Genomic DNA, 27444 nt, shown 5'->3' on the forward strand with positions numbered 1-27444 from the left:
TTGCCATTTAAAAGAGGGTGTCCAGGCCAGGTGCAGTGGCTCACGCCTGTAATCCTGGCACTTTGGGAGACTGAGGCAGGCAGATCACTTGAGGTCAGGAGTTTGAGATCAGCCTGGCCAACATGGCAAAACCCCATCTTTACTAAAAATACAAAAATCAGCCAGGCGTGGTGGTGAGCACCTGTAGTCCCAGCTACTCGGGAGGCTGAGGCAGGAGAATCGCTTGAACCTGGGAGGAGGAGGTTGCAGTGAGCCGAGATTGCGCCAGTACACTCCAGCCTGGGCAACAGAGCAAGACTCCATCTCAAAAAATAAATACATAAAAAATAAAAGAGGGTGTTCAGGGAAGGACACCCTTAATTGATGTATTAGTAGGTACTAATGGTATACATTGTTTTGATGTACATTCAAATTTGTGTAAACACAAGAGAAGAATGTAATAATTTGCCTAGGTCAGCGCCTCTGAAAGCCGCCTGCCACCTAAGCCTTCCTGTGAACTGAGAACGGCCCGGGGTATGAGCCCTGTGGAGGAGAAGGTTCGGTGCGGGGTGCGTGGATGAGGCAAACAGGGAACTGCGTGGGGCCTTCCACGGAGCCAGCTCCAACCCTGACAACACTCCAAGTTTGGGTTTGTAGCCACGAGCCACAGCCCCGCCCACCCAGGTCAGAAGGTGCGAGATGGGGCCAGGTTCTGGCTGGATGTGCATGAGCTATCTACTGTGAACTCTTAGAATCTTCCTGAGCCCCATGAGGGCTGTTGTTATCCCCGCTTGCCAGATGAGGAAACCAAGGCCCAGAGAGACACGGCCCACTCAGGTCACACAGAGGTGAGGCCAGGATGCTGGCCCAGGCTGCGTGGCCCCAGAGCCCACCACTCCCAGTCATCATGCCATCAGCAAAGCAGGGCCGCCACCCAGGGCGGGGTGGGCATACCTTCAGCCGGTCCCGGAAGCTGAGGACCTGGTACTCCAGCTCCTGGAGCTGGGGCTCCGTGGAGTCCGTGGGCCTCAGCAACTCCAGGACCTCCTGCAGAGGCCCCTCGAGGGCCACGCCAGGCCCGTCCTCTCTGTCCCTGGTTGCCCCTTCTTCGTGGCCATTCTGGCTACTCGAGGCTGTGCCGTTGTGGAACAGGGAGCCCTGTGGCAGGCTGCGGCTCTCCATTGCTAAGTTCCTCCAGCCAGGCTGCTCTGCAAATGGGCCTCCAGAGAGGTGGGCCATCTCCGGCAGGAGACCTGGGGGCAGGGGGTCCTCCCGAGCCTCCTCTTCAATGGAGGCGTGGGGGCCGATGGCCAAGGGCAGGAAGCCCACATCTGAGGTGGAAGCTGACGTGCTGGTCTCCGTGTCTCGGGGGTCCTCAGAGCTGAAGGAGTCCATCTCAGGCAGCTCCTGACTCTGGCTTCTTAGGCTGGGGCCCCGGAGGTCACTGTCAGACAGGTAGCTGAGGATGGAGGTGGCCCTTGGGCCACCTAGCAGCAAGGCCTGCTGTGTTGGCTGCTGTAGGACAGACTGGAGAGGGGACACGAGAGCGGCCTCATCAGCCACCCCAGGGACCACAGCAAGTCCCCCAGAGGGGCTTCCCCTGACAGACACCTGCTCTGCATGCCCATGTTCTCAGGGTGACTGAGGCCTGCCGAGGTGACCAGCATCCCAGAGGCGCGGACAAGACCCTGTCCCTTCTCTGCACTTATCCCTCATCCCGCCTCCAACTCACTCCCCCCAGCATCGGCAGCCTCCTGACTGTTGCTCATGCCCTGTGGGCTGGGCCCCACGTTCCTGCCTCAGGGCCTTTGCACTGACTGTGCTCTCGCCAGAACACTCTTCCCCATGTGCCTTCATGGCTTGTGCCCTCGCCGCCTCAGGACCTTACTTAGGTGTCACCTCTCCTGAGAACCCTGTCCTGGACAGCCTTTTTTAAGTGGCAATTTCTACCTGGCCCCAGTGGGCCCCTTCCCTTCCTGCTGTCTCCCACAGTCCTTACGCCCCTGGGGCTGGCTGTGCACTTCTCGGATTTTGATATCATCTGTTTCCCCTGTAGAATTTCAGCTCCCTGAGGGCACAGTCTTTGCCTGGTCTGGAGCAGAGCCTGGCATATAGTTTCGTGTTTTGTTTTGTTTTGAAATAGTCTCGCTCTGTTGCCCAGGCTAGAGTGAAGTGGCACTATCTAGGCTCACTACAACCTTCATCTCCCAGGCTCAAGCAATTCTCCTGCCTCAGCCTCCTGAGTAGCTGGGATTACAGTGGCACTCCACGATGCCTGGCTAATTTTTGTATTTTTAGTAGAGACAGGGTTTCACCATGTTGGCCAGGCTGGTCTCAAACTCCTGACCTCAGGTGATCCACCCGCCTTGGCCTCTCAAAGTACTGGGATTACAGGCATGAGCCACTGCGCCCAGCCTAGTTTTGAATGAATGAAGTGAATGAATGAATGAAGGGCGTGACACACACACCATAGAAACAGCAGCAGCTGTCATTAAGCATTCTGAGGTTGCCGGCCCTATTCCAGAGCCTTCACATTACCCTCACCACACCCCATGGGGGCAGCACTGCCTTAACCTTGGAGAAGCCCTCAGGCCACACGGGTGGCGAGTACAGTGCCACAGTGTGAATCTGGGTACACGGACACGAACCCTTACCTCTCATCAGCTGAACCAATGATAATGGTTGATGTTCATTAACTCAGTTAACTCTCACAACAATCCCATAAGGGCAGTGCTGTTATTCTCACTTCTCTGATACAGAAATTGAAGTCCAGAGAGGGCTGGGCACAGTGGCTCATGCCTGTAATCCCAGCACTTTGGGAGGCCGACCTGACGTCAGGAGTTCAAGACCAGCCTGGCTAACATGGTGAAACCCCGTCTCTACTAAATATATGAAAATTAGCCAGATGTGGTGGCGTGTGCCTGTAATCCCAGCTACTCGGGAGGCTGAGGCAGGAGAATTGCCTGAACCTGGGAAGAGGTGGAGGTTGCAGTGAGCTGAGATTGCACAACTGCACTCCAGCCTGGGCTACAAGAGCGAAACTCCGTCTCAAAAAAAAAAAAAAAAAAAAAAAAAAAGGTGCATACACTTGCTGGTAGATGGATTGCTGTCTCTGGAAGAATATGGAAGAAATTGATGACAGGAATTGGCATTAAGGAGGGAACCCTGATCCATGGAGACCACGGGAAAGAGATGTTTTACTGGGCACTCTGTCAGGTAATACTACTAGAAATGTATATATTAAGGCCAAGACCATGGCTGGGGTGCTAGAACCATCCAGAGAGCCCATTGCTGATGTCCTGAAGAACCAGCCAAGCCCAGAACCCAGGCTAGGATGGAGGCTGGCAGCAGAGGAAGAAAGCGCACAGGAAAACACCCAGGATCGCTCCAAACGGAAGCTGAGCCCGAGGCTTGCCATGTCTGGGGGGGCCAGACTACTCAGCCCAGCTCCTGCGTGCTGCCCCCATCCCAGGGTGACCACAGCGGCCCTGCCCCAGGGAAGGCTCACTCACCAGGTAGTATCTCTCCCGGAAGCTGGGGGTGCTCGGGGGTGTCCAGTTGTACAAAGAGCCCTTCCTGCTGCCCATAGAAAACTTGCCCGTGGGGCTGGGTGACACCAGGAAGCTCTCAGTATCAAACGGGCTGGAGGAGAGAACAGAAGGCCAGAATGCCATCAGCGCCCAGAGGCCATTTCAGGCCCAGACGGCCCAGAGGGCTCTTAGGTTATACAGGTCGATGGTCTTCATCTTACAATACAATAGCGTGGATGGTGCGCGAGGAGCTCTGCTCTAAACTGTTTCTTGTTTTTGAGACAGGGTCTTGCTCTGATGCCCAGGTTGGAATGCAATGGTGCCATCACAGCTCACTGCATCCTTGAACTCCTGGGTTCAAGCGATCCTCCTGCCTCAGCCTCCTGTGTAGCTATGACCACAGGCATGTACCACCACGTCGGACTAATTTTTAAAAATTTATTTTTATTTTTTGTAAAGACAGGGTCTTGCCATGTTGCGCAGGCTGGTCTCGAACTCCTGGGCTCAAGCAATCCTCCTGCCTCAGCCTTCCAAAGTGCTGGGATTACAGGCCATGAGCCACTGAGCCCAGCCTCTACTAAACTCCTTGCACGAATCCTTATTTCCACCCCCAAGACAGCCCTCTGTGGCCTGGAGAATTATTTACAGGGGAGGAAAGGAACGCTCTGAGAGATGAGTGACTTGCTTAGGGCAGTGTCACAACCAACCACGCAAGATGGAACTGAATTCACACACAGATTTCTCTGACCCCAAAGCCTTAAAGATCACTAAGAGTGATGCTTACTCTTCAGACATCGCTGTACTTAACGGATTTAAGAGGAAATGGGCCGGGTGCGGTGGCTCACACCTGTAATCCCAACACTTCGGGAAGCCAAGGCAGGCAAATGACTTGAGCTCAGGAGTTCGAGACCAGCCTGCATAACCTGGCAAAACCCCCGTCTCTACAAAAAATGAATACATTAGCTGGGCTAATGTGCTGACCGACGGACACTTGTAGTCCCAGCTACTCAGGAGGCAGAGGTGGAAGGAGCACTTGAGCCTGGGAGGTGGAGGCTGCAGTGAGCCAAGATCATGCCACTGCTCTCCAGTCTGGGCAACAGAGCAAGATTCTATCTCAAAAAAAAAAAAAAAAAAAGCAAAATAAAACAGGAAATGGAAGCTTGGGCCTCCAAGGCCAGGGCCTTGCCCATGGTCACAGGTGCAGCCTAGGAACTCCAGGTTACATGGCCTCGACCCCTTTAGAAACCTTTCTCAAGGCTGGGCGCGGTGGCTCATGCCTGTAATCCCAGCACTTTGGGAAGCCAAGGCGGGTGGATCACCTGAGGTCAGGAGTTCGAGACCAGCCTGGTCAACATGGCGAAACCCCATCTCTCCTAAAAATATAAAAAAATTAGCTGGGCATGGTGGCGGGCACCTGTGATCCCAGCTACTTGAGAGGCTGAGGCTGGGAAATCGCTTGAATCTGGGAGGCAGATGTTGCAGTGAGCCGAGATTGCGCCATTGCACTCCAGCCTGGGCAACAGAGTGAGACTCTGTCTCAAAAAGAAAAAAAGAAAAGGAAACATTTCTCAGACTCTGACCGCCCTGAGGGCCCTTAGCCAGATGGTGAGGGACAGTGACTGTGAGCAGGAGAGCAGGATCTGGAGGCAGGAAACCTCAGGCCAACTCATGCTAAATCAAGGAAGAACACCAAGGTCTGAAGGGACAGGGAATCTAAGGCCAATTAACGCAATCTTCCTAAAGCTAACCCAAAAGGAAAAACCCTGTCTCCCCACACTGAGTAGCAAAGGATCAAAGGCAATGCTCCCTACAGCCCCCCCACCTCCACCACAGCTCAGATGGAAAGGGAGGGTATGGATGGGCCACTGGCGAAACAGAGACCATCCCTCTATCTGCATAGGGCGCCATCCACCTCAGCCTCTAACCACAGACCAGATCCTTTATCCAGAAAAGGGGAAGCCCATAGGAACCTCAAACGGGGTACTTAAAGCCCAGAAACTTTGTAACCAGGCCCTTGAGCCGCATGCTCAGGCCCACTTCCACCCTGCGGAGTGCTTTCTTGCCTTTTTTTTTTTTTCTTTTTCCCTGAGATTGTCTTGCTCTGTTGCCCAGGCTGGAGTGCAGTGGCACCATCTTGGCTCACTGCAGCCTCCGCCTCCCAGGTTCAAGCAATTCTCCTGCCTCAGCCTCCCAAGTAGCTGAAACTATAAGCCCGCGCCACCACACCTGGCTAATTTTTGTGTTTTTAGTAGAGACAGGGTTTCGCCTTGTTGGCCAGGCTGGTCTCAAACTCCTGACCTCAGGTGATCTGCCCACCTAGGCCTCCCAAAGTGCTGGGATTATAGGTGTGAGCCACTGCGCCCAACCTGCTTTCTTGCTTTAATAAAGCCCTGCTGTTTCATTCCTGCGTTTCATTCCCCTGCTCCTTTTCTGCGTTTTGTTCAAGTCTTTGTTCAAAACACCAAAGACTTGGACAATTCATTGTCAAGACCCTCCACCAGTAACAACTGGACACCCCCAGTTAGAGGCCCCTTTGAGAATCTCAGCCAATGAGCAGGCGACACTTGGTTCAGACCCCTTGTCTGTAAAAGGGGTGCCCTTACAGAAGAACCCCTGTGTGGAACATGCACAGGGAAGGGTGGGAATCCAGGCGAGCGCATGGGAGCACCGAAGCAAGTGATGCTCAGCCTGGCCCGTGATGCTTAGCCTGGCCTGTGTCCAGCCTTGCACTCGGAGTAGGTAGGTCCCCATAGACCCTCCTGCCTTGAAGAAACTTACTTATAATTATTTGCACAAAGGCTTGGCTCGTGGCACCTGGGCCCGGCCTGACCAGAAGGCCTACAGCTCAGAGGCTCTGCAAGTGCCCGCTTCTCTGCCCAGGGTGTCTGCAGACCCGCAGGCACCCTGGGTCCTAGGCTTGGATGGCACTGAGCTTCCCACCACCATGTGCACTTCAGGGGCCCCTGGGCGAGAGGTATTCTCAGCCCTACCAGACAGGTGAGGACCCTGAGGGTGCAGGTGGTCACTCAACAGAATTCACCCAGCTCACGAAGGAGAGGGCAGCAGCTCTGTGACCCCCAGCTCGGACACCCACCCTAGGGAGAGAGGAGAGAGACCAGCCCCAACTGGCCAGAGCAAGCACAGAGCAGAGGAGGCTCCTCAGCCCTCCGTTCTGCTGCCCCTGTGCTGAGGAGGAGGAAGGGAACACCCTGGAAATGCAAGGCTTCCTTAGAACAGAGAGCTCTGGAGCCCTCCACGCTCATGGGCATGCAGTCCAGGGGGTGATCTCACGGACATAGGCTTCATGGGTCTGCAGCCGAGAAGGGGACGCAGGTGACCGCTTAGCCCAGGGCCTGGGGGGCAGCCAGGGTCGGCCAGGAATGAGGGGGTGGGAGCAGCAAGGAGGGCCTTCCTGGAAAGGTGAGCCTCCTCCAAGGAGCCAAGCCCAGGAGGCCCCGGAAAGTGTCCCCCAGCCTTCCCTGGGGCTTTAATAGCCAGGGGTTCAGAAGCAAGAATGGAAGCAAAACCGGAAAGGCAGGCAGGGGCTGCAGAGAAGGTCTAGGCCTCGACCTGACTGAGGGGCAGGAGTGAGGGACAGATGAGGAGCCACGAGGGCAGGGACACCCTCGGCGGAGGCTGGTGCAGGAACCCAGGGCCAGAGTGTGGCCAGGCCACCAGAGGCAGCCGGCCAGGCCTCCGCTCTCCCCAGGCTGGGTAGGACTCACTTCCACTGCACCTCCAGCTGCAGCTTGATGGTACCCAACTCCGTGATATCCACCACGATGACTTGCGGCCTCGTCGTGAAGAAGTCGGCGATGTCACACGTCACTGCACCCACAGCCAGCGAGCCCAGGCCCCGCAACTCCGTCACCTGGGGGTGGGGGCTGGAGGGTGGTGTCTGAGCCGAGCACCCAGGCACCCCAGCCCTGCCCCCGGGCCCCATCCCCACCTTGATGTCCAGGTTCTCGTGCAGCGTGGGGATGAAGGCCTTCTCCTCTTCGTCCCAGGTCTGGCTGTCATCTGACTCAATCCGACCCTTGAGCTTCCAACGCTGGCGGCCCAGACGCATGAGCACCTGTGAACCAGCCCAAGAGGGGCCGCGTCAGCCCAGGTGGGTGTCCCCTTGCTGCCCGCCCAGGGCCCTCCCTGCCAGACAGAGCCCCAGCCGCAACCCTGGTTCCCAGCAGCTCCCATCCCCCAAAGACCTGGTGGGGAGCCCTGAGGATTGACCCCAGAGGGTGGCCGTACCTCATAGTGGTCTCCGGGACAGAGGCGCGCGTAGCCCACCAAGCCTGGAACACAGACATGGCCAGTCTCCCCTCCGCCATCCACTCTCCCTGGCCTGGGACCACAGGTCCTCTCTGGGGTTCCCCCGAGTATAAGTTTTCAGTTTCAGTGGGGTGAGGATGGGGGGGAGGTACACCATCATGATGGAAAATGGACAGAGGGTGCTGGGCCCTCACACCAGGCTCAGAGAGGGGTGGGACTTGCCAGAGGTCACATGTCACATGGATGCAAAAGCCAGGGCTGGGTTCAGAACCCTGGGATTCTGGCCAATTCCTGCGCCCCTCAGCAGAAGTCTCAGGGCCTCCAGGAAGGCCTCTGCCCACCCCCTCTCAGCCCTGTTACCTTTCATCCTGATGTGGAACTCGCCCAGGTGAACCTCCAGGGCCCCCTCGATGAGCCACATGTCCTGCAAAGCCCCGGAGGTGGCTCAGCTGGCTGCCCAGGGCTAGGCGACAGGGGCCTCTAACCGTCCCTGCAGCCAGACAGAGGCCACAGGCAGAGACGCCTCCTTGGGGCCCAGAACACCTCCTCCAGCACCCTCTGGCCCAGCTCTCGATGTCCCCACTAGCCGGCCCAGCTCTCACTGCCCCTGCTGCCCGGCCCAGCTTGGCCCTGCCCACCTCGGCGCACTCGTGCAGGCTGCGGCCCAGCTCCTGCAGGCTCTCTCGGGCTGCGCGGCTCGGGGGGCACTGGGCAAACGCCCGCTGCATGCTGGAGGCGCCGTCGCGCAGGCGGCACTGGATGCAGTAGTCCTCGTACAGCTCGTCCACCTGTGGTGGGCACACGGGCTGGTGGCACTGCCCACGCGGAGGGGCGGCCCCACACCTGCATGTCGACTTCTCCCCTCTGGGAGAGGCCCTCCCTGAGCTAAGCACCCCGCTAGCCCAGACCATGGTGACAGTCACTTCCTGTCCAGTTCCATTCAAAGCAGTCACCCCTGGCCCCAGTAGAACATGAACCCCCATAGGCAGGGACCACATGTGCCTCACCTGCCTCACCTGCCACCCCCGCCTCACCTACCACCCCTGCCTCACCTGCCGCCCCTGCCGCCCCTGCCTCACCTACCACCCCTGCCTCACCTGCCACCCGTCTCACCTGCCACCCCTGCCTCACCTGCCGCCCCTGCCGCCCCTGCCTCACCTGCCGCCCCTGCCACCCCTGCCACCACTGCCTCACCTGCCACCACTGCCTCACCTGCCACCCCTGCCACCACTGCCTCACCTGCCACCCCTGCCACCACTGCCTCACCTGCCACCACTGCCACCACTGCCTCACCTGCCACCACTGCCACCACTGCCTCACCTGCCACCACTGCCTCACCTGCCACCCCTGCCACCACTGCCTCACCTGCCACCCCTGCCACCCCTGCCTCACCTGCCACCCGTCTCACCTGCCACCCCTGCCTCACCTGCCACCCCTGCCACCCCTGCCTCACCTGCCACCCGTCTCACCTGCCACCCATCTCACCTGCCACCCCTGCCTCACCTGCCACCCCTGCCACCCCTGCCTCACCTGCCACCCGTCTCACCTGCCACCCCTGCCTCACCTGCTGCATACCCAGCTCCTGGCAGCGACTGGCACACAGTGTGCACAGCAAAAATGAGTGAAAGGGACAAGGGAATCTGTCCCTTCACCTCCTCTGCCTGGTTTTTCAACAGTGAAATGGGAGGTGAGTTTGTGATAACCTGCCACCCACTGGGCAGTGCGGGGAGTAAGGCAAGATCATGAAACCATTTGCAGACTCTAAAGCTTAAGGTTCTGCTATGCGACCTTGGACGAACCCATGTTCATCTCTGGACCTCTGCTTTTCTATCTGTACAATGGGCTGGGAGGGCTCAACCTTCCCAGCCATCTAAGACTGAGCATGGGGTCTTTCTGTATAAACTGAAGAAACAGCCCACACGGTCCTCAGGGAGTCCCACCACGGGGCTGAGACCCCTGACTCCCACCTCAGGGCTGAGCCCCTGCTGTCCTTCAACTGGCCTGAGGCCCTTGCTCATCCTTAGTCTCCTGCAGCTGCCCCATACCCAGAGGCCCTGACCCCTGCTCCGAGGGCACCTCCCCAGCTCCTGCTAACCTAGCTGAGGCCCAGCAAGCTGGCACTGCCCCACCCCACCCTGCAACATCCATGAGCCGGCTGACCTTGCTGATGTGAAACTCCATCTTCCGAATGTGCCTTTCCACACAGCGCGTTTGCTTCTCCCGGAAAAAGGGAAGATGTTTGCAAAGTCGCCTGGGCCACCTGCCAGCCCCGCTTGCCCCTGCCACACTCCTGCAGGTTCTAACTCAGAGAATGGGGCTTAGTGCCCGGCCAGCCCCTCACCATCCCTGAGGAAGGCTCATCACAGAGCCTCAGGCTTCCCCTTCCTAAAATGGAGGGGAAACCCAGGTATTCTGCCCATCGTTCAGCCAGGAGGATGCAGTGAGGCACAGTCATTCTCATCCAGCCAGGCCCAGCCCACCTCACTCACCGTATGCAGACTCACCTTGTCCAGGTCGTAATAGAAAGCCTGTGGGGGAGGAAAGGAGGGAGGAAGAAGCTGTCAGAGTCCCACGTGTTCCTCCGAGGCCTATGAGGCTCTATGCTGGCGGCGCCTGAGCTCAGAGTCAGAGGACAGAAAGCCATGTCTACAGCCACCCCCACTCCTTCCTCTGCCAACGGCAGACTGCTGTCCACGCCAAGGACAGCACTGATTAAACACATGCACATTGGATGAGGCAGTTCTAGGTGTGGCTCTTCTATTTCCCAGCTGTGTGTCCCAGGCAAGTCATTCAACCTCTCTGGGCCTCCATTTCCTCCTATGTAAAGCAGGTAGGAGAAGCGCCTACCTCATAGGTAGAAAAAAGGACACAGTAGGCACTTGACAAAATGGGAACCATTGGGATTGAAGGAATGGCCTCAGCTGTGACAAAAGAACGTGAGGGGGATGGAAGCGGGAGGGACACAGGGCACAGAAGTTCAAGCCTTAATGGTGAATTCCTAAGTCTATCCATTGCAGGGGCCAGGGTGCGACCAGGACAAATAATATATCATCAGGGCAGGCAAAACTTTCTATAGGTTTGTAAAGGGCCAGAAAGTAAATATTTCAGGCTTGGCAGGCCAGGGCGCCCCATGCCAAGATCTATAAAGTAGGACCATCCTGGCCAGGCGCAGTGGCTCACGCCTGTAATCCCAGCACTTTGGGAGGCTGAGGTGGTCAGATCACTTGAGGTCAGGAGTTTAAGACCAGCCTGGCCAACGTGGTGAAACCCCACCTCTACTAAAAATATAAAAAGTAGCTGGGCGTGGTGGTGCATGCCTGTAATCCCAGCTACTTGCCAGACTTGAGGCAGGAGAATCACTTGAACCTCAGAGGTGGAGGTTGCAGTGATCCAAGACCGTGCCACTGTACTCCAGCCTGGGTGACAGAGCAAGACTCCATCTCAAAAAAAAAAAAAAAAAAAAAAAAAAAAAAGTAGGACCATCTAAAACATACACACCTTTGCCTACCTTAGAGTTACTTCTAGAACCAAGAAAGAGAGTGTGAAGTGGACCTAAGACATGAGAAGAGCTGTACCTGCCTGTGGGGTTAAATTCATCAGGGTCAAAGTTTTGTCCTAACTAAGCAACTCTGCCATCTTAGTGGGAAAGCAGGCCACAGACAATATGTACATGAACAAGGGTGGCCAAGAAACCTTTTTTTAAACAAATGTTTAAAAAACTCTTGTTTTTTAAGTGACTCTAATTTTAAAATATAGTGACTCTAATTTTCACTGGCTGTTAATTTCCAGTGGAGATTAGAGTCACTATGTCTGGGTCTGGAGGGGTTACCATGGGGTTGCAGATCCACCTGGGAGGAAAAGTAAGCTGTAGGAGAGTATGTAAATTGACATTTCATTTTTGTAAGACAATTTTAACTCACAACTGCTAAACACATTTACATGATTATGTGATCAGAGAGAAAAATATGGAAAGATCAATACAAGATTGTTCTCAAGGGTTAAACAGGGTGGGACACAGAAGATTGAATAGAGGAGGGCGTCAATCGAGAGAGAAAGAAGGATTCGACCCCAAAAAGTCCCATGTATGTATTTATGTGGAATTGTACATATGCGATAATGAAATAAAAATTCCATTTAAGCCAGGTGAAGTGGCTCACACCTGTAATCCTAGCACTTTGGGAGGCCAAGGCAGGAGGATCACTTGAGCCCAGGCATTCAAGACCAGTCTGGGCAACATAGCAAGACCCCATCCCTACAAAAAATTTAAAAATTAGCTGGGCATGGTGGCACACACCTGTAGTCCCAGCTACTTGAGAGGCTGAGGTAAGAGGATTGCTTGAGCCCAGGAGTTCGAGGTTACGGAGAGCTATGATCGTACCACTGCACTTCACCCTGGGTGACAGAGTAAGACCTTGTCACTTTAAGAATAAATAAATAAAATCTTTTAAAAATTAAGACACAATTAAAACTCCATTTAAGAAATAAAGAAATAGGATGGGCGTGGTGGCTCATGCATATAATCCTAGCATTTTGGGAGGCCGAGGTGAGTGGATCACCTGAGGTCAGGAGTTCAAGACCAGCCTGGCCAACATGGTGAAACCCCCTCTCTACTAAATAAAAAATACAAAAATTATCCTGGCATGATTATGTGTGCCTGTAATCCTAGCTACTCAGGAGGCTGAGGCAGGAGAATCACTTGAACCTGGGAGGCAGAGGTTGCAGTGAATGGAGATCATGATGCTGCACTCCAGCCTGGGTGACAAAGCGAGACTCCATCCCGAAAGAAAAAAAAAAGAAAAGAAAAAAAAGAAATAAACAAAAAGGAAAGATCCCAAGCCTTTGAAAAGAAGAGTGACTACCCAGCAACGTCTTGAAAACCAACATCTTGTTTCAATGAGAACCAGCAGTGTCATGGGAGCCGGACTCGACATGGGCATCTTGCTGTGTGGCTCCAGTGCGGTCACTGTGCCCTGGCCTCAGTGTGCCCATCTATGACATGGGAGCAGCTAAAACATACAAGTATTTATACTCTTGCCTACTTTAGAGTTACTTCTAGAACAGAAAGAATGGGAAACGAAGTCCACGAGGTGAGACTCACTGCACTCGTGTGAGAAGAGGGGCGGGTGCTGGAGCTGGGTGAGATCTTGGCAGCACCTCCTCCCACCATCTGCTGCTGGTCACCTGCACAACCGCCCACTAAGGGTGAAGCATGCTGAGCTTGGCAGGCCTTTCCCTCCCCAAGTCCCTGGCACACGCATAAGGCTGGGTCCTTGCTTACCCCACCCTGCCCACCCTGAGGCCCTTTCTGCTGGAGCCAGGATACAGAGACGGCCTCTTGCTTATTCCATTCATTCATTCATTCATTCATTCACTCATTCATTCATTCATTCATTCATTCATTGAAACAGAGCCTGGCTCTATCGTCCAGGCTGGAGTGCAGTGGTACGATCTCACCTCACTTCATCCTCCGCTTCCTGGGTTCAAGCTATTCTCCTGCCTCAGCCTCCCGAGTAGCTGGGACTACAGGTACCCACCACCATGCCTGGCTAATTTTTGTATTTTTAGTAGAGATGGGGTTTCACCATGTTGGCCAGGCTGGTCTCAAACTCCTGATCTCAAGTGATGCACCCGCCTCGGCCTCCCAAAGTGCTGAGATTACAGGCGTGAGCCACTGTGCTGAGCCACTGGATGCTATTTTGGTAGAAAAACTCATCTTCTCGCTTTCCCAGTCCCTCAGTCAAGCTGGTGGCCTGCTCTGCACGTTGGTGCTTTGGAAGAGGGATTCTGGGAAACACTGGCTGGGAGAATCCCACAGCAGCAAAGCATCCTTGCTTTTGTTTCCAAATCTAATTCATTAAGGACATGTGGGGTTTTCGCAAGGCAGCAGCGGAGAGACTTCCCAGATGAAAGGAAGATCCTCCTGCTGAAAGGATGAAGTCCCTGAGCAATGGGATCCTAGCAGTGTCACCAGATAAAATACAGGACACCTAATTAAAATTAAAATTTCCAATCAACAAGGAACAATTATTTTAGCATAAGTATGTCCCAAAGATTACATGGGATATACTTATACCTAAACAAATTTGTGATTTGTCTGAAAAACCAGTTTAATGGGAGACTGGGCACAGTGGCTCATGCCTGTAATCCCAGAACTTTGGGAGGCTGAGGCAGGCGAATCACTAGAGGTCAGGAGTTTAAGACCAGCTTGGCCAACATGGTGAAACCTTGTCTCTACTAAAAATGTGAAAAAACAGCTGGGTGTGGTGGCAGGTAATCCCACCACCACAGTAGCTGTAATCCCAGCTACTCAGGAGGCTGAGGCAGGACAATCGCTTGAATCTGGGAGGCAGAGGTTGCAGCGAGCCAATATCATGCCACTGCACTCCAGCCTGAGCAACAGAGTGAGACTCCATCTCAAAAACAAAACAAAACAAAACAAACAAATTTAATGGGGCATGCTATTTGTGAGAGTGTGTGTGTGTGTGTGTGTGTGTGTGTGTGTGTTTTGCTAAGTCTGTCTCTGCTAAGGGAGAGGCAAAAAACCAGAGCAGGTGAGCCTTGGGCAACACAGGGCCCAGGGCCAGCCTCAAAGACACTGCCTTGGCTGGCACAGTGCCTCACACCTGTAATCCCAACACTTTGGGAGGCCGACACAGGAGGATTGCTGGAGCCCAGGAGTTCAAGACCAGCCTAGGCAACATGATGAGACCCTGTATCTACAAAAAAATTTTAAAAATTAGCTGGGCATGGTGGTGCACGCCTGTAGTCTCAGTTACTTGGGAGGCTGAGGTAAAAGGATCGCTTGAGCCCAGGAGGTGGAGGTTGCAGTGAGCCGGGATTGTGCCACTGCACTCCAGCCTGGACAACAAAGGGAAATCTTGTCTCAAAAAAAAAAAAAAAAAGACGCTGCCCTGATGATAGCAGGAAACGCTGCCTGTCAGCTGGGCATTGAAGGAACACGCAGGCTTCATCAAGGACAGCGGCAGAGGCCACTGTGACATACCCAAGATGTGACGCCTGACCCACTTTCCTGGCATTACAGAAGCCATCCCAAGTCCAGGTCACCTGATGGCCAAGGTCTATAAAATAGGACCACCTAAAAGAAATGCACCTCCATACACTGCCCACCTTAGCGTTACTTCTAGAACCGAGAGAGAGTGTGACATGGGCCTAAAACATGTGAACTGCTGTACGTGCCAAAGTGAGGTTAACTCAGCACAACGTGAAGAGGCTATTCCATAAACCTCTAGTTCTGAGAAAGAGTCACACCGTGACATAGGCTAGGGGGAACGCAGGGTTTATGTTTTACTCCTGGCTAAGGCTATCTGGGTGGGAAGCAGGCAGGGAGGGGTCTCACCAGCCTGGAATTCCTCCTGGTGTCTTTGTGGCGTCCAGACAGGTGGTCCAGCTCAGCCTGCTGCACACACAAATACTCCCTGCAAGGAAAGCGAGGAAGAGTTTCAAATGGAAGAGGAACAAGAAAGGGAAAGGAAGCAGGCCAAATGGACAATGTCCCCACGTGGAGAGCAGACACGGGGCTCAGCGGGGCTCAGAGGCAGGTAGGAAGCCCGGCCCCCTCACACTGGGGGCTGTGTGCCTAGCACCACGCAAAATTGGTTACAGGGAAGTTCCTAGTTAATTCCCCCACCAGGCCCACAAGTAGGTTCTACTGTTATATGCATTTTCTTTCTTTCTTTCTTTCTTTACTTACTTATTGTTTGAGACAAGGTCCCCCTTTCTCGCCCAGGCTGGAGTGCAGTGGTGTGATCACAGCTCACTGCAACCTCTACCTCCTGGGTTCAAGTGATTCTTATATCTCAGCCTCTTGAACAGCTGGGACTACAGGTGTATGCCACCACACCTGGCTGATTTTTGTATTTTTAGTAGAGACGGGGTTTCACCATGTTGGCCAGGCTGGTCTCAAACTCCTTGACCTCAGGTGATCTGTCTGCCTTGGCCTCCAAAAGCGCTGGGATTACAGGCGTGAGCTACCGCGCCCAACCTAGTATGTGTATTTTAAAGATAGACAAACTAGGCCTTGAAGGCAGCAAGTACCCCAGCCCTGGTCACACAGCAGAGAAGAGGCTGAACCCAGGTCTGAAACCACACAGTGGCCTTCTGAGCCCAAAATCTTCATCCCCATGTTATACCCCCTCCCAAGGTGGGGCCCAGCTCATGGGGAGGTCATCATGGCACATCTCCCTCAGGGTCAAGGGTCTAGGCTGGGTGCGGTGGCTCACGCCTGTAATCCTAGCACTTTGGGAGGCCGAGGTGGGAGGATCATAAGGTCAGGTGATCGAGACCATCCTGGCTAACACAGTGAAACCCCATCTCTCCTAAAAATACAAAAACTTAGCCGGGCATAGTGGCACACACCTGTAGTCCCAGCTACTCGGGAGGCTGAAGCAGGAGAATTGCTTGAACCCGGGAGGCAGAGGTTGCAGTGAGCTGAGATTGCGCCACTGCACCCCACCTGGGCAACAGAGTGAGACTCCATTCCAAAAAAAAAAAAGGTCGGGGGGGTGTCTAGATTTGGGGGCTGAGGCAGGGAGTCCCATCTTGCTGGATTTGCTGAGTCACCCCAGGAAGGTCACTCACCCTCTCTGGGCTCTACTGACACCACCTCAAATGTGGAAAAGATAGCTTCTGCCAGACTGCTACTCACTGAGGTGTTGAGCTCTCTGGGAAGAAGGGGCTGCCTTGGCCACAGACAAGTCTCAAACATGTGGTCCTTAAAGGACACAAAATCTGCCCTTCAGAAACATGCTCTACCCTCCATGCACATCCCAACTCCCACTCTGCACAATCCCAGCTCGCTGCAGCCTCCACCTCTACAGGGTTTTGCCATATTGCCATGCTGGTCTTGAACTCCTAGGCTCAAGGAATCTGCCTGCCTCGGCCTCCCAAAGTGCTGGGATTACAGGGTGGCCACCGCTGTGCCCGGCCAAGGATGTCTATTTTGAAAACCATTTCATTCTAAGGTGGTTTCCCTTTTTTTTTTTTTTTTTTTTTTTTGAGTCTTGCTCTGTCTCTTATGCTGGAGCGCAATGATGCGATCTTGGCTCACCACAACCCCCACCTCCCGGGTTCAAGTGATTCTCCTGCCTCAGCCTCCCGAGTAGCTGGGATTACAGGCAGGCCCCACCACGCCAGCTAATTTTGTATTTTTAGTAGAGACGGGGTTTCAACATGTTGGCCACGCTGGTCTCAAACTCCTGAATTCGTGATCTGCCTGCCTCCGCCTCCTAAAGTGCTAAGATTACAGGCCCACCGCGCCCAGCCTGGTTTCAACTTTTACTTGACTCTCGTTCCTCTTTGGGGTGCCCCATCTATAAATAAGAGATGTAGGGGCTGGGCATGGTGGCTTATGCCTGTAATCCCAGCACTTTGGGAAGCCGAGGCAGGTGGATCACAAGGTCAGGAGTTCAAGACCATCCTGACCAATACGGTGAAACCCCGTTCTATTAAAAATACAAAAAAAAAAAAATTATCTGGGCATGGTGGCAGATTCCTGTAGTCCCAGCTCCTCAGAAGGCTGAGGCAGGAGAATAGCTTGAACCCAGGAGGCGGAGGTTGCGGTGAGCTGAGATCACGCCACCGCACTCCAGCCTGGGTGACAGAGTGAGACTCTGTCTCAAAAAAAAAAAAAAAAAAAAAAAGGCGTAAGTAGGAGAGAAAATTTAGGGTCTAAGTACCACTATATCTGGGGAAAATCACTCCAGAAACCACTCTTTGGCCCACAAGGCCCCCTGTCATCTGGTCCCCATTGCCCCGTGACCTCATCCTCTTTTCTTTGGCTCTAGCCACGCTGGCCTCCTTGCTGCGCCCCAGGGCCTTTGTGTATGTGGCTACCCTGGCCTGGATTGTTCTTTTCCCGTTACCTGCACGGCTCACTCCACCCCTTCAGGCGTGTGCTCCAATGTCACCTTCTTAGCAAGACCTTCCTTCCAACTGCCCAATTTAAAATGAACCCTCCCTGCCTCCGCCTTCTTACCCTGGACTGTTTTCCTCTGTGGTCCTTACCCCGATCTGATATTCTCTGTACTTTTCTTTTCTGTATCATGTATTGTCTGTCTCTCCACCACTAGGAGTCAGCTCCGCAGGAGGTAGGGATTTTGTGTGTTTAGTTTACTTCTGTCCCCTGGCCTGAAACTCTGTAAGCCCAATAAATATTTGTGGGCTGGGCACAGTGGCTTATGTCTGTAATCCCAGCACTTTGGGAGGCCAAGGCAGGCAGATCACTTGAGTCAGGAGTTCAAGACCAGCCTGGCCAACATGGCGAAACCACGTCTCTACTAAAAATACAAAATATTGGCTGGGCGCGGTGGCTCACACCTGTAATCTCAGCACTCTGGGAGGCTGAGATGGACGGATCACCTGAGGTCAGGAGTTCGAGACCAGCCTGGCCAACGTGGTGAAACCCTATCTCTACTAAAAATACAAAAAGTTAGCCAGGCGTGGTGGCAGGCGCCTGTAATCCCAGCTACTCGATAGGCTGAGGCAGAGCTACTCTCAGCCTCTGCTTTCTCATCTGTAAAATAAGGAGGCTAGGCCGGGCGTGGTGGCTCACGCTTGAACCCAGGAGGCGGAGGTTGCAGTAAGCCGAGATCACACCATTGCCCTTCAGCCTGGGCAACAAGAGCGAAACTCCGTCTCAAAAAAAAAAAAAACAAAAAACTAAAAACCAAAAAACAAAATATTAGCCGGGTGTGGTGGTGCGCACCTGTAGTCCCAGCTAGTTGGGAGGCTGAGGCAGGAGAATTGCTTGAACCCCAGAGGCAGAGGTTGCAGTGAGCAGAGATTGCGCCACTGCACTTGATCCTGGGCAACAGAGCGAGACTCCATCTCAAAAAAAAAAAAAAAAAAAAAAAATTTGTGGAGTGACTCATTCTTCCTGTGCAGGCCTCAGTCCAGCTCATCAGTTGGTCTCTGAGCAAGTCTCTCCTTCACTCAAACACTCACCGCCCTGACCTCCTGCGTGTGTGAGCTCACAGTGCAGGCTCCTACCGCGGGGCCTTTGCCCATGCTGTTGCCTGTCTGCCGAGGCCCTCGACGTACCGTCTGTTACCTTTCTTCAGCGCACTCAGCACAGGTGGAAGTTCCATGATTGATTGCATTGCTTCTTGATTGAGTGCATCGAATCTGCTCCTCTGCACTGCGTGATCCACAAGATCAGAGTCCTCCTGCCTCAGTCACTGCCAGGTTCCCAGTGCCCAAGGACCGGGCTGAGCACACGGCTGCACCCTGACATACTTGCTGACTAAACGAATGACCAGGAACTTAACCTGTCACCTCTTGTAGACAAGACCCACCCACACTTCCCCAGGAAGAGACAGAGAGGAGGCGAGGTAGAGGAATGCACTTCTTAAAGGCAGCCCACAGCCCAGCCTTACTTGAGGCCTCTTTTCAATGCTTCGAAGATCTTCTTCACCTGCTGGGGCTTGGGATCTGCACAGACCGACCCCTTCCGCAGCGTGCCATACATCTTGGAGGATTTTGCAGGCATTCGCGATCTCACGGAGTTCCTGTTGATGGACTTTCTGTGAGAAGGGTTGGAGGAGAAGAGAAGTCAGAGAAGGGCCCTGACAAAGCCCTTCCCAGGGGCAGGCACTTTGGAAATAGTGACCAGAGCCACAGGGAGTCAGGAGACCCAGCTCAGTCCCACCCCCATCACCACCAAGCAATGTGGTCTCCAGAAAGTTATGGAGCCTCTCTGGGTCTCTTGCTTTCTCATCTGTAAAATTAGGATCCTGGGCCAGGTGCAGTGGCTCATGCTTGTAATCCCAGCACTTTGGGAAGCTGAGGTGGGTGGATCACCTGAGATCAGGGGTTCAAGACCAGTCTGACCAACATGGCGAAACCCTGTCTCTACTAAAAATACAAAAATTAGCTGGATGTGGTGGTACGTGCCTGTAATCCCAGTTACTCCGGAGGCGGAGGAACAAGAATCACTTGAACCCGGGAGGTGGAGGTTTCAGTGAGCCAAGATTGCACCACTGCACTCCAACCTGGGTGACAGAGTGAGACTCCGTCTTAAAAAATAAATAAATAAATAAATAAATATAAGAAGCCTGGATTTGAGGATTAAAAGAAGAGTAATAAAGCTCTTCCACTGCAGCTGCCACTGGAGAGCAGCAGCCATGGCTACCCTATGGCCATGGGCCTCAACAAGGGCCACAAGGTGACCAAGAACGTGAGCAAGCCCAGGCACAGCCGCTGCAGTGGGCGTCTGACTAAATACACTGAGTTTGTGCAGGACATGATCCGGGAGGTGTGTGGCTTTGCCCTATACAAGCAGCACGCTATGGAGTTACTGAAGGTCTCCAAGGACAAACAGGCCCTCAAGTTCATCAAGGATGTGTGTGGGGACACACATCCCCTCCAAGAGGAAGCAGGAGGAGCCGAGCAATGTCCTGGCCGCCATGAGGAAAGCCACTGCCAGGAAAGACTGAGCCCCTTCCCCTGCCCTCTCCCGGAAATAAAGAACAGCTTGACAAAAAAAAAAAAAAAAAGAATGATAATAAAAATCTGGTATCAGAAATGAACTTACAGCAAGAAATACAGTCAAGCAGCCCAAATGCCAGTGCTCTCTGATGAGCATGCTCTGCCTGTGCAGGCAAAGCCGTGTGAGAGGCCAAGTCATAGTCCTGTGCTTTACCCTTGGGGTGGCATCTGTTGGCTTTACCTGCCCAGCATCCATCCCCTCCCCCTAGTAGTAGCACCTCAATTTTCCTCTGGGGCACCTCCCCAGCTCTGCTTTTTATGCTTGTGGTTTGGGGGAAAGGTAGCCTGACCAATCAACATGCACACACACATTTGCACATGCATATGTGCACACGGGATTCTTTGGCAAATCCACATTCCAGGCCTGCGTTAGTCAACATATTCTGCTCCTCTGGGCCAAGAAGTATGGGGATCAAGCCTGGCCAGTAGCCAGCCAGGAGTTCAGAATTCACAGAAGGGAGAAGTGTTTTTTCTCCTGGCATTGCTAACCCGGGGAACATACACCTGGGACTTCCAGCCTCCTCCTTTTGCCACCATGTAGGGAAACTGGGGCTAACACAGAGGAGAACAAACAGAGTCAGACCAAATCTCCATGACAGTGAGTTCCTGGATCCAGCTATGTCTAAAGCTGAACCTGCCCGTGGACTTTGCAGTTACATGAGCCAACTGGCTCACTTTTTTAGCTTAAGCCAGCTAGAGTTGGGAGTGTGGACTGGACGATCCTAAAAACTGCCTTTCAGTGGTGACAGCTGGGTCCCTCCACCTTTAGAGATGTAGCAGCATCTCAAGACTGATTACAGGAGTACGAGGTCAGGGCACCTTCATCACAGCACAGAGCTGGTTTCCCTGGCATCTAAGCCTCTTCTCAGGATCCCATAACTTATCCATGAGGCTTGAGGACCAGGCTGGCTGATGCAGCCTTTCCTCACCAACAGATGTGTTGAATTCTGCTCTTAGCCCTCTAAAGCCATCGGCCAGGTGCCCTGGCACCAGGTATCACTTAATGACAACATTCTCACAAAACAGACATGGTGGAAATGACTCTTAGAGCTAACTTTGGCATCAGTTTTTTGTTTTTGTTTTTTTTTTTGAGATGGAGTCTCACTGTCAACCAGCCTGGAGTGCAATGGCGCAATCTCGGCTCACTGCAACCTCCACCTCCTGGGTTCAAGCGATTCTCCTGCCTCAGCCTCCCAAGTAGCTGAGCTTACAGGCATGCACCACCATACCTGGATAATTTTTGTATTTTTAGTAGAGACAGGGTTTCACCATGTTGTCCAGGCTGGTCTCGAACTCCTGACCTCAAATGATCCACCTGCCTCAGCCTCCCAAAGTACTGGGATTACAGGTGTGAGCCACTGCGCCTGGCTCAGCATCAGTTCTTACAGGGGACTACTGGCCCTTCTCTTCCAACTCCTCCTCTTCCCAGGGGCGGGAATAAGGGTATGCTGGAAGCAGCTTCAACCCACCCCCAAAAGCTGGCTGAGCAACAAGAGAGAAGGAACAGGCCCTGAATAGCCTTGTGAAGCAGACCTCCCAACACACACATGCCCTCATCCACCCATTGGCTCCGGACTGCAGAGAGCGAGCAATAACCAATCTTAAGTAAGCACCTGCATGTTGGGGGTCCTTTTATCAAAGCAACTTCACCTCTAACACACTACCCAAGCCTCTGTCTTTTCATCGGTAAAATGGGACCACATAATACATCAGAGGGTGGTGCTGAGAATATTCTATTAGATGCCAGGTCCAAAATGTGGCACAAAGGAGACCTTTTACATGCAAGCTATTGTTAGAATCATCACACCCTATCTGTAGCTTTCCCCTGGCTCACAGCTTAGAAAACATTAGGTGCAGGGCAGGCACTGTGGCTCACGCCTATAATCCCAGCACTTCGGGAGGCCAAGGCGGGTGGATCAACTGAGGTCAGGAGTTTGAGACCAGCCTGGCCAATCTGGCGAAACCCCGTCTCTACTAAACAAAAAATTAGCTGGGCACGGTGGTAGACACCTGTAATCCCAGCTACTCGGGAGGCTGAGGCAGGAGAATCACTTGAACCCAGGAGGCAGAGGTTGCAGTGAGCCGAGATCATGCCACTTCACTCCAGCCTGGGCAGCAAGAGCGAAACTCCGCCTAAAAAAAAAAAAAAAAAAAGAAAAGAAACAAAAAGAAAATATTAGGTGCTTGGTAAATATTAAGCTCAGCTGAATGGGGGAAAATACAGCATCTCAAGGGGATTAGAGAACAGAGATCCTGGCCCCTGCAGGCAGAGCCAGACAGCGAGTGCACCCCTGGGTGTTCCCAGCTCGGGACAGAGGGAGCAAGGGTGGAGAGTGGGCCTGGTGTGCTCTGGGAGTGGACAGTAAGGAGCAAGGTTTGACCCAGGCAGAAGTGGGAGTCTGCAGAGGGGCCTGGACCCAGGGCCTGTCTAGCTTTGGGGACCCAGGATGTGTGAGAGGAGGAGAAGGGCAGCTCCCAGAGAAAGTCCAGCTTCCAACACCTTTACAATGACAAGTAATGTCTCTGTAGAGCAGAGAAACTAAGCTCAGGCCAGGGCTACTGGGCTGCTGAACAGCTGACACCAAAAGCCCAAGGGCCCCAGAAGCCTAGTGAGAACACATGAGCCTAAGTAACTGGGGGCACCTGCTGCCACCAGGAGCTCGCTAAGGGCTTTATAGAAATATCTCGACTTTCACAACCACCCTAGGAGACAGGTATTACGTTATTATTTTGGATTTTTTTGAGATGAAATTTCACTCTGTGGACCGGCTGGAGTGCAGTGGCACGATCTCTACTCACTGCAACCTGCGCCTCCCAGGTTCAAGCGATTCTCCTGCCTCAGCCTACCCAGTAGCTGGGATTACAGGCATCTGCTACCACGCCCAGTAATTTTTGTTTTTTTAGTAGAGACAGGGCTTCACCTTGTTGGCCAGGCTGGTCTTGAACTCCTGACCTCAGGTGATCTGCCCGCCTTGGCCTCCCAAAGTACTGGGATTGCAGGCATGAGCCACCGCACCCGGCCATTTGTATATATTTAATGTTAAGTGATGCTTTCCAAAGCCCATAGGGGCTGTGCTCCCTCTTCCCTTTGCCCTCCCTGAGGCCCCATCACCCACCTCTTGAACCGGGCCCTCTGCAAGTTTGCCATCTTGAGGCTGGCAGAGACGGTCAGGGCTGCAGCCTCGGGGAAAGGCAGGTTTCTGAGAGGTTAGGGACCCCGGCAGGTGTGCAGCAGGCAGTGGGGCAGGAGCTTGGAGGTGGGGCTGCAGGAGCTCGCTCACTCCCAACTCCCGCCTCCAGTCCCCAACAGGTGTGCACCCTTGGCCCAGCCCCGATTCCATCCACCTGGGGACCTTATACCCTCGCTGCTGCAGCCGTACCTGGATGCACCTGCTCCCGGGAAAGCTCTGAGCCCAGTGCTCCTTGTCTGAGGTTCAACAGGACAGGCTCAGTGGCCACTCTGAGAGCCCGCCCACCCGGGGAAGGTGATGCGTGTGCAGCCTCCTGATGGCCAAATCAGGCAGCATGTCTGGCCCAGGTGTCACAGAAGCCGGGGCAGGAAGAGCCTCTGGGGCCGGATGTTTCACCAGGTCTGGGAGGACTTAGTAAATATTAAACAGCCCCTGGCATGCCAGACAAGCTTCCAGACGGGCACGTGCAACCCGCCGGCCCCAGCCCTCACGTGAGGTTGCTACAGAAGTCCCTCTGCCTGGTGTGGTTGGCAGAGGCCTTGGTACTCGGCTGTTGCAAGTGCAGGCTCTGGAGGCAGACAGGGCTGGGCTCAAGTCCTGCACCTGCCCCCAGCCTCCAGGCGGGACAATTATAGGACTGACTGCACAGGCTTCAGGTGAAGACTCCATGCAACAAGGACATGAGCCAACCATTTACCCAGGTGCCTGGCGGTGCTGGCCACTCGATGATGATGACAGGCATGCACTCGGCACTTGCCAAGTTCAAGCTCTGCTCTCAGTGCTTTTGTTTTTTTTTTAAATTGAGACAAGGTCTTGCTCTGTCTCCCAGGCTGGAATGCAGTAGCGTGATCTCGGCTCACTGCAGCCTCCACCTCCTGGGCTCAAGTGATCCTCCCACCTCAGCCTCCTGAGTAGCTGGGACCACAGGAGTGCACAATTACACTCGGCTACTTTTTTGTAGTTTTGGTGGAGACAGGGTTTCACCATGTTGCCCAGGCTGGTCTTGAATTCCTGAGCTCAAGTGATCCACCTGCCTTGGCCTCCCAAAGTGCTGGGATTGCAGGCGTGAGCCACCACGCCCGCCTGGCCTGCTCTTGGTGCTTTACATGTATGGACTCATTCCTCCTGACACAGTCTTTGAGGTCAGGCCCCCTGGTACAGTCCAGGAAACTGAACTTGCGTCACTCGCCTCTGGCTCCAGAGTCTGTGTGCTTGACGGCATCATAGGCAGGGCTGGATAGGAGCCGCCTCTTTCTCCAGCCTCCTCTCCTTGAAAATTAATGGCTGCTATTTCGTTTTCACACCCACACTTCTTAGCCATCCCAACAGAGGAATTCCCAAGCTGAGGAGGATGTCCCAGTGGCTCCTGGCTCAGGGAGTACCTGCCTGACTGCCTGGAGGAGGGAGACCTGGCTGGGGAAGGGCAGGAAAGGGGGAAGGGCAACCATGCCTGTCAACTGGAGCAGAATAGGACAGTATCGGGGCCTGGCCCTCTCCTCCTTCATCCCCTCTGTTTATCCTCTCATCTCTCTATCCTCCCACCCGCCAGGTCCAGCTCTTGGGAAATGGCCTTATTATGTCAATCATTCACACCTTAGTATAAAATTTCCCCACCAGGTTACTTCCCCGAGTGAGCCACCTGACTGTGGAGTAAAAAGCCCTGTCTATAGTGAAAGGGGGTTCAAGGTGCCTGAGTAGGGGTCAAGGTAGGGACGGGAACAGAGGTGGCATCAGCCCACCCTCTCCACGCAGAGCCCTGCCCTCCTGCCAGGTTGTTTGCCTTGACAGTGCGGCTGCGCTTCAGCCTGCTCGGGTTACCAGGGAACAAGGCCAGAAGGTGGGGCCTGAAACCCAATCAGGCTCCAGCCCTGGCTCCAAGGGTTCAGACCCCAGGGAGCTCGACGGAGACAGGAAGTTAAAAATAAAAATAGATGTACCGCGCCCCCGTCGGTGTGGGCAGCTTCTTCCTTGCCCTCACACAAGGGGGCCGCAGAGGCCGAGGCCAGGTGGGGGCTGCCCCAGGGACCTCCGAACCAGCCCAGGGACCTCTGAACCAGCCCAGGGACCCTCTGAACCAGCCCAGGGACCCTCTGAACCAGCCCAGGGACCCTCTGAACCACCCAGGGACCCTCTGAACCAGCCCAAGGACCTCTGAACCACCCAGGGACCCTCTGAACCAGCCCAGGGACCCTCTGAACCAGCCCAGGGACCTCTGAACCAGCCCAAGGACCTCTGAACCACCCAGGGACCCTCTGAACCAGCCCAGGGACCCTCTGAACCAGCCCAGGGACCTCTGAACCAACCCAGGGACCTCTGAACCAGCCCAGAGAGCCTCTGAACCACCCAGGGACCCTCTGAACCAGCCCAGGGACCTATGAACCAGCCCAGAGACCCTCTGAACCACCCAGGGACCCTCTGAACCAGCCCAGGGACCCTCTGAACCAGCCTAGGGACCCTCTGAACCAGCCCAGGGACCTCTGAACCAGCCCAGAGACCCTCTGAACCACCCAGGGACCCTCTGAACCAGCCCAGGGACCCTCTGAACCAGCCCAGGGACCCTCTGAACCAGCCCAGGGACCTCTGAACCAGCCCAGGGACCCTCTGAACCAGCCCAGGGACCCTCTGAACCAGTCCAGGGACCTCTGAACCAGCCCAGGGACCCTCTGAACCAGCCCAGGGACCCTCTGAACCAGCCCAGGGACCTCTGAACCAGCCCAGGCCCAGCATCCTCTGGAATCCCTGACAATCAGATGGGGGACAGGAGGGGTCCGAGATACTTAGAGCCATCAGGGCTGTCTTTCCTAGACTAGGACTTGGACACTGTGGGACCCTTGCTGATGGCCAGCGAGCCCTGGTGTCAAGGGGATGGATCATCTCTGTCCTCCTTCCTCCCAAAGAGCTGATCCCAGGAATCCAGGAAGGGGCCAGCGAGAGGCAGGGGCCTAACGTGGGGGCACTCTCTGGGCAGAGCTCCCCTCTAGGGCCTGAGGGGACATGTCCCATGGATGCAGGACATTCAGAGGCCCCCACAGGCCTGGCAGGAGGAGAGCTGCAGGCAGGGCCAGTTGTGAAATTTGTGGGGTCTAGTGCGAAATAAAAATGCAAGGCTCTTTATTCAAAATTTATCAAGAATTTTGTGCCAGGCGCAGTGGCTCACATCTGTAATACCAGCAGTTTGGGAGGCCGAGGTGGGTGGATCACCTGAGGTCAGGAGTTCCAGACCAGCCTGGCCAACATGGTGAAACCCTGTCTCTACTAAAAATACAAAATTAGTTGGGCATGGTGGCACACGCCTGTGATCCCAGCTACTTGGGAGGCTGAGTCAGGAGAATCACTTGACCCTGGGAAGTGGAGGTTGTGGTGAGCTGAGATTGTGCCACTGCACTCCAGCCTGGGCAACAACAGCAAAAGTCCGTCTCAAAAAAACAAAAAACAAAAAACAAAAACAAAAAAACACCAAATTAGCCAGTGTGGTGGCGCATGCCTGTAATCCCAGCTACTCAGGAGGCTGAGGCAGGAGAATTGCTTGAACCTGGAAGGTGGAGGTTGCAGTGAGCCTAGATTGCACCCCTGCACACCTGGGCGACAGAGCAAGACTCTGTCTCAAAAAACAAACAAAAAAAAATTGTATTGAGAATTTCTATTTGGTGCCGGGCACAGTGGCTCACACCTGTTATCCCAGCACTTTGAGAGGCCGAGGTGGGCGGATCACCTGAGGTCAGGAGTTCGAGACCAGCCTGGCCAACATGGTGAAATGTAGTCTCTACTAATAATACAAAAATTAGGCCAGGCATGGTGGCTCATGCCTGTAATCCCAGCATTTTGGGAGGCCGAGGCAGGTGGATCACCTGAGGTCAGGAGTTCGAGACCAGCCTGGCCAACATGGTGAAACCCCCTCTCTACTAAATAAAAAATACAAAAATTATCCTGGCATGATTATGTGTGCCTGTAATCCTAGCTACTCAGGAGGC

General features: G+C 54.1%; 1 protein-coding gene and 1 pseudogene across 6 annotated transcripts in view; one reads left to right on the forward strand and one right to left on the reverse strand.

The window, feature by feature from the left end:
- Nucleotides 1–27444, reverse strand: part of RIPOR3 (RIPOR family member 3) — a 105977-nt gene that overhangs the window by 14976 nt on the left and 63557 nt on the right. For 5 of the 6 annotated variants that reach the window (XM_054466686.1, XM_054466687.2, XM_063659339.1 and 2 more), the window contains exons 3-13: nt 19172–19318; nt 15136–15214; nt 10283–10306; nt 9939–9992; nt 8417–8566; nt 8139–8202; nt 7758–7801; nt 7459–7584; nt 7235–7380; nt 3492–3621; nt 934–1506 (exon numbers count right to left, since the gene is read on the reverse strand). In XM_054466686.1, the coding sequence (XP_054322661.1) occupies nt 934–1506; nt 3492–3621; nt 7235–7380; nt 7459–7584; nt 7758–7801; nt 8139–8202; nt 8417–8566; nt 9939–9992; nt 10283–10306; nt 15136–15214; nt 19172–19318 (1537 nt within the window). The remainder of the gene's footprint in view (nt 1–933; nt 1507–3491; nt 3622–7234; nt 7381–7458; nt 7585–7757; nt 7802–8138; nt 8203–8416; nt 8567–9938; nt 9993–10282; nt 10307–15135; nt 15215–19171; nt 19319–27444) is intronic. The other variant, XM_063659340.1, reaches the window with a different exon arrangement.
- Nucleotides 19481–20230, forward strand: LOC129022132 (large ribosomal subunit protein eL36-like; annotated as a pseudogene).

This window comes from Pongo pygmaeus, chromosome 21, assembly GCF_028885625.2.
Source record: "Pongo pygmaeus isolate AG05252 chromosome 21, NHGRI_mPonPyg2-v2.0_pri, whole genome shotgun sequence".
NCBI classification, from domain to species: Eukaryota; Metazoa; Chordata; class Mammalia; order Primates; family Hominidae; genus Pongo; species Pongo pygmaeus.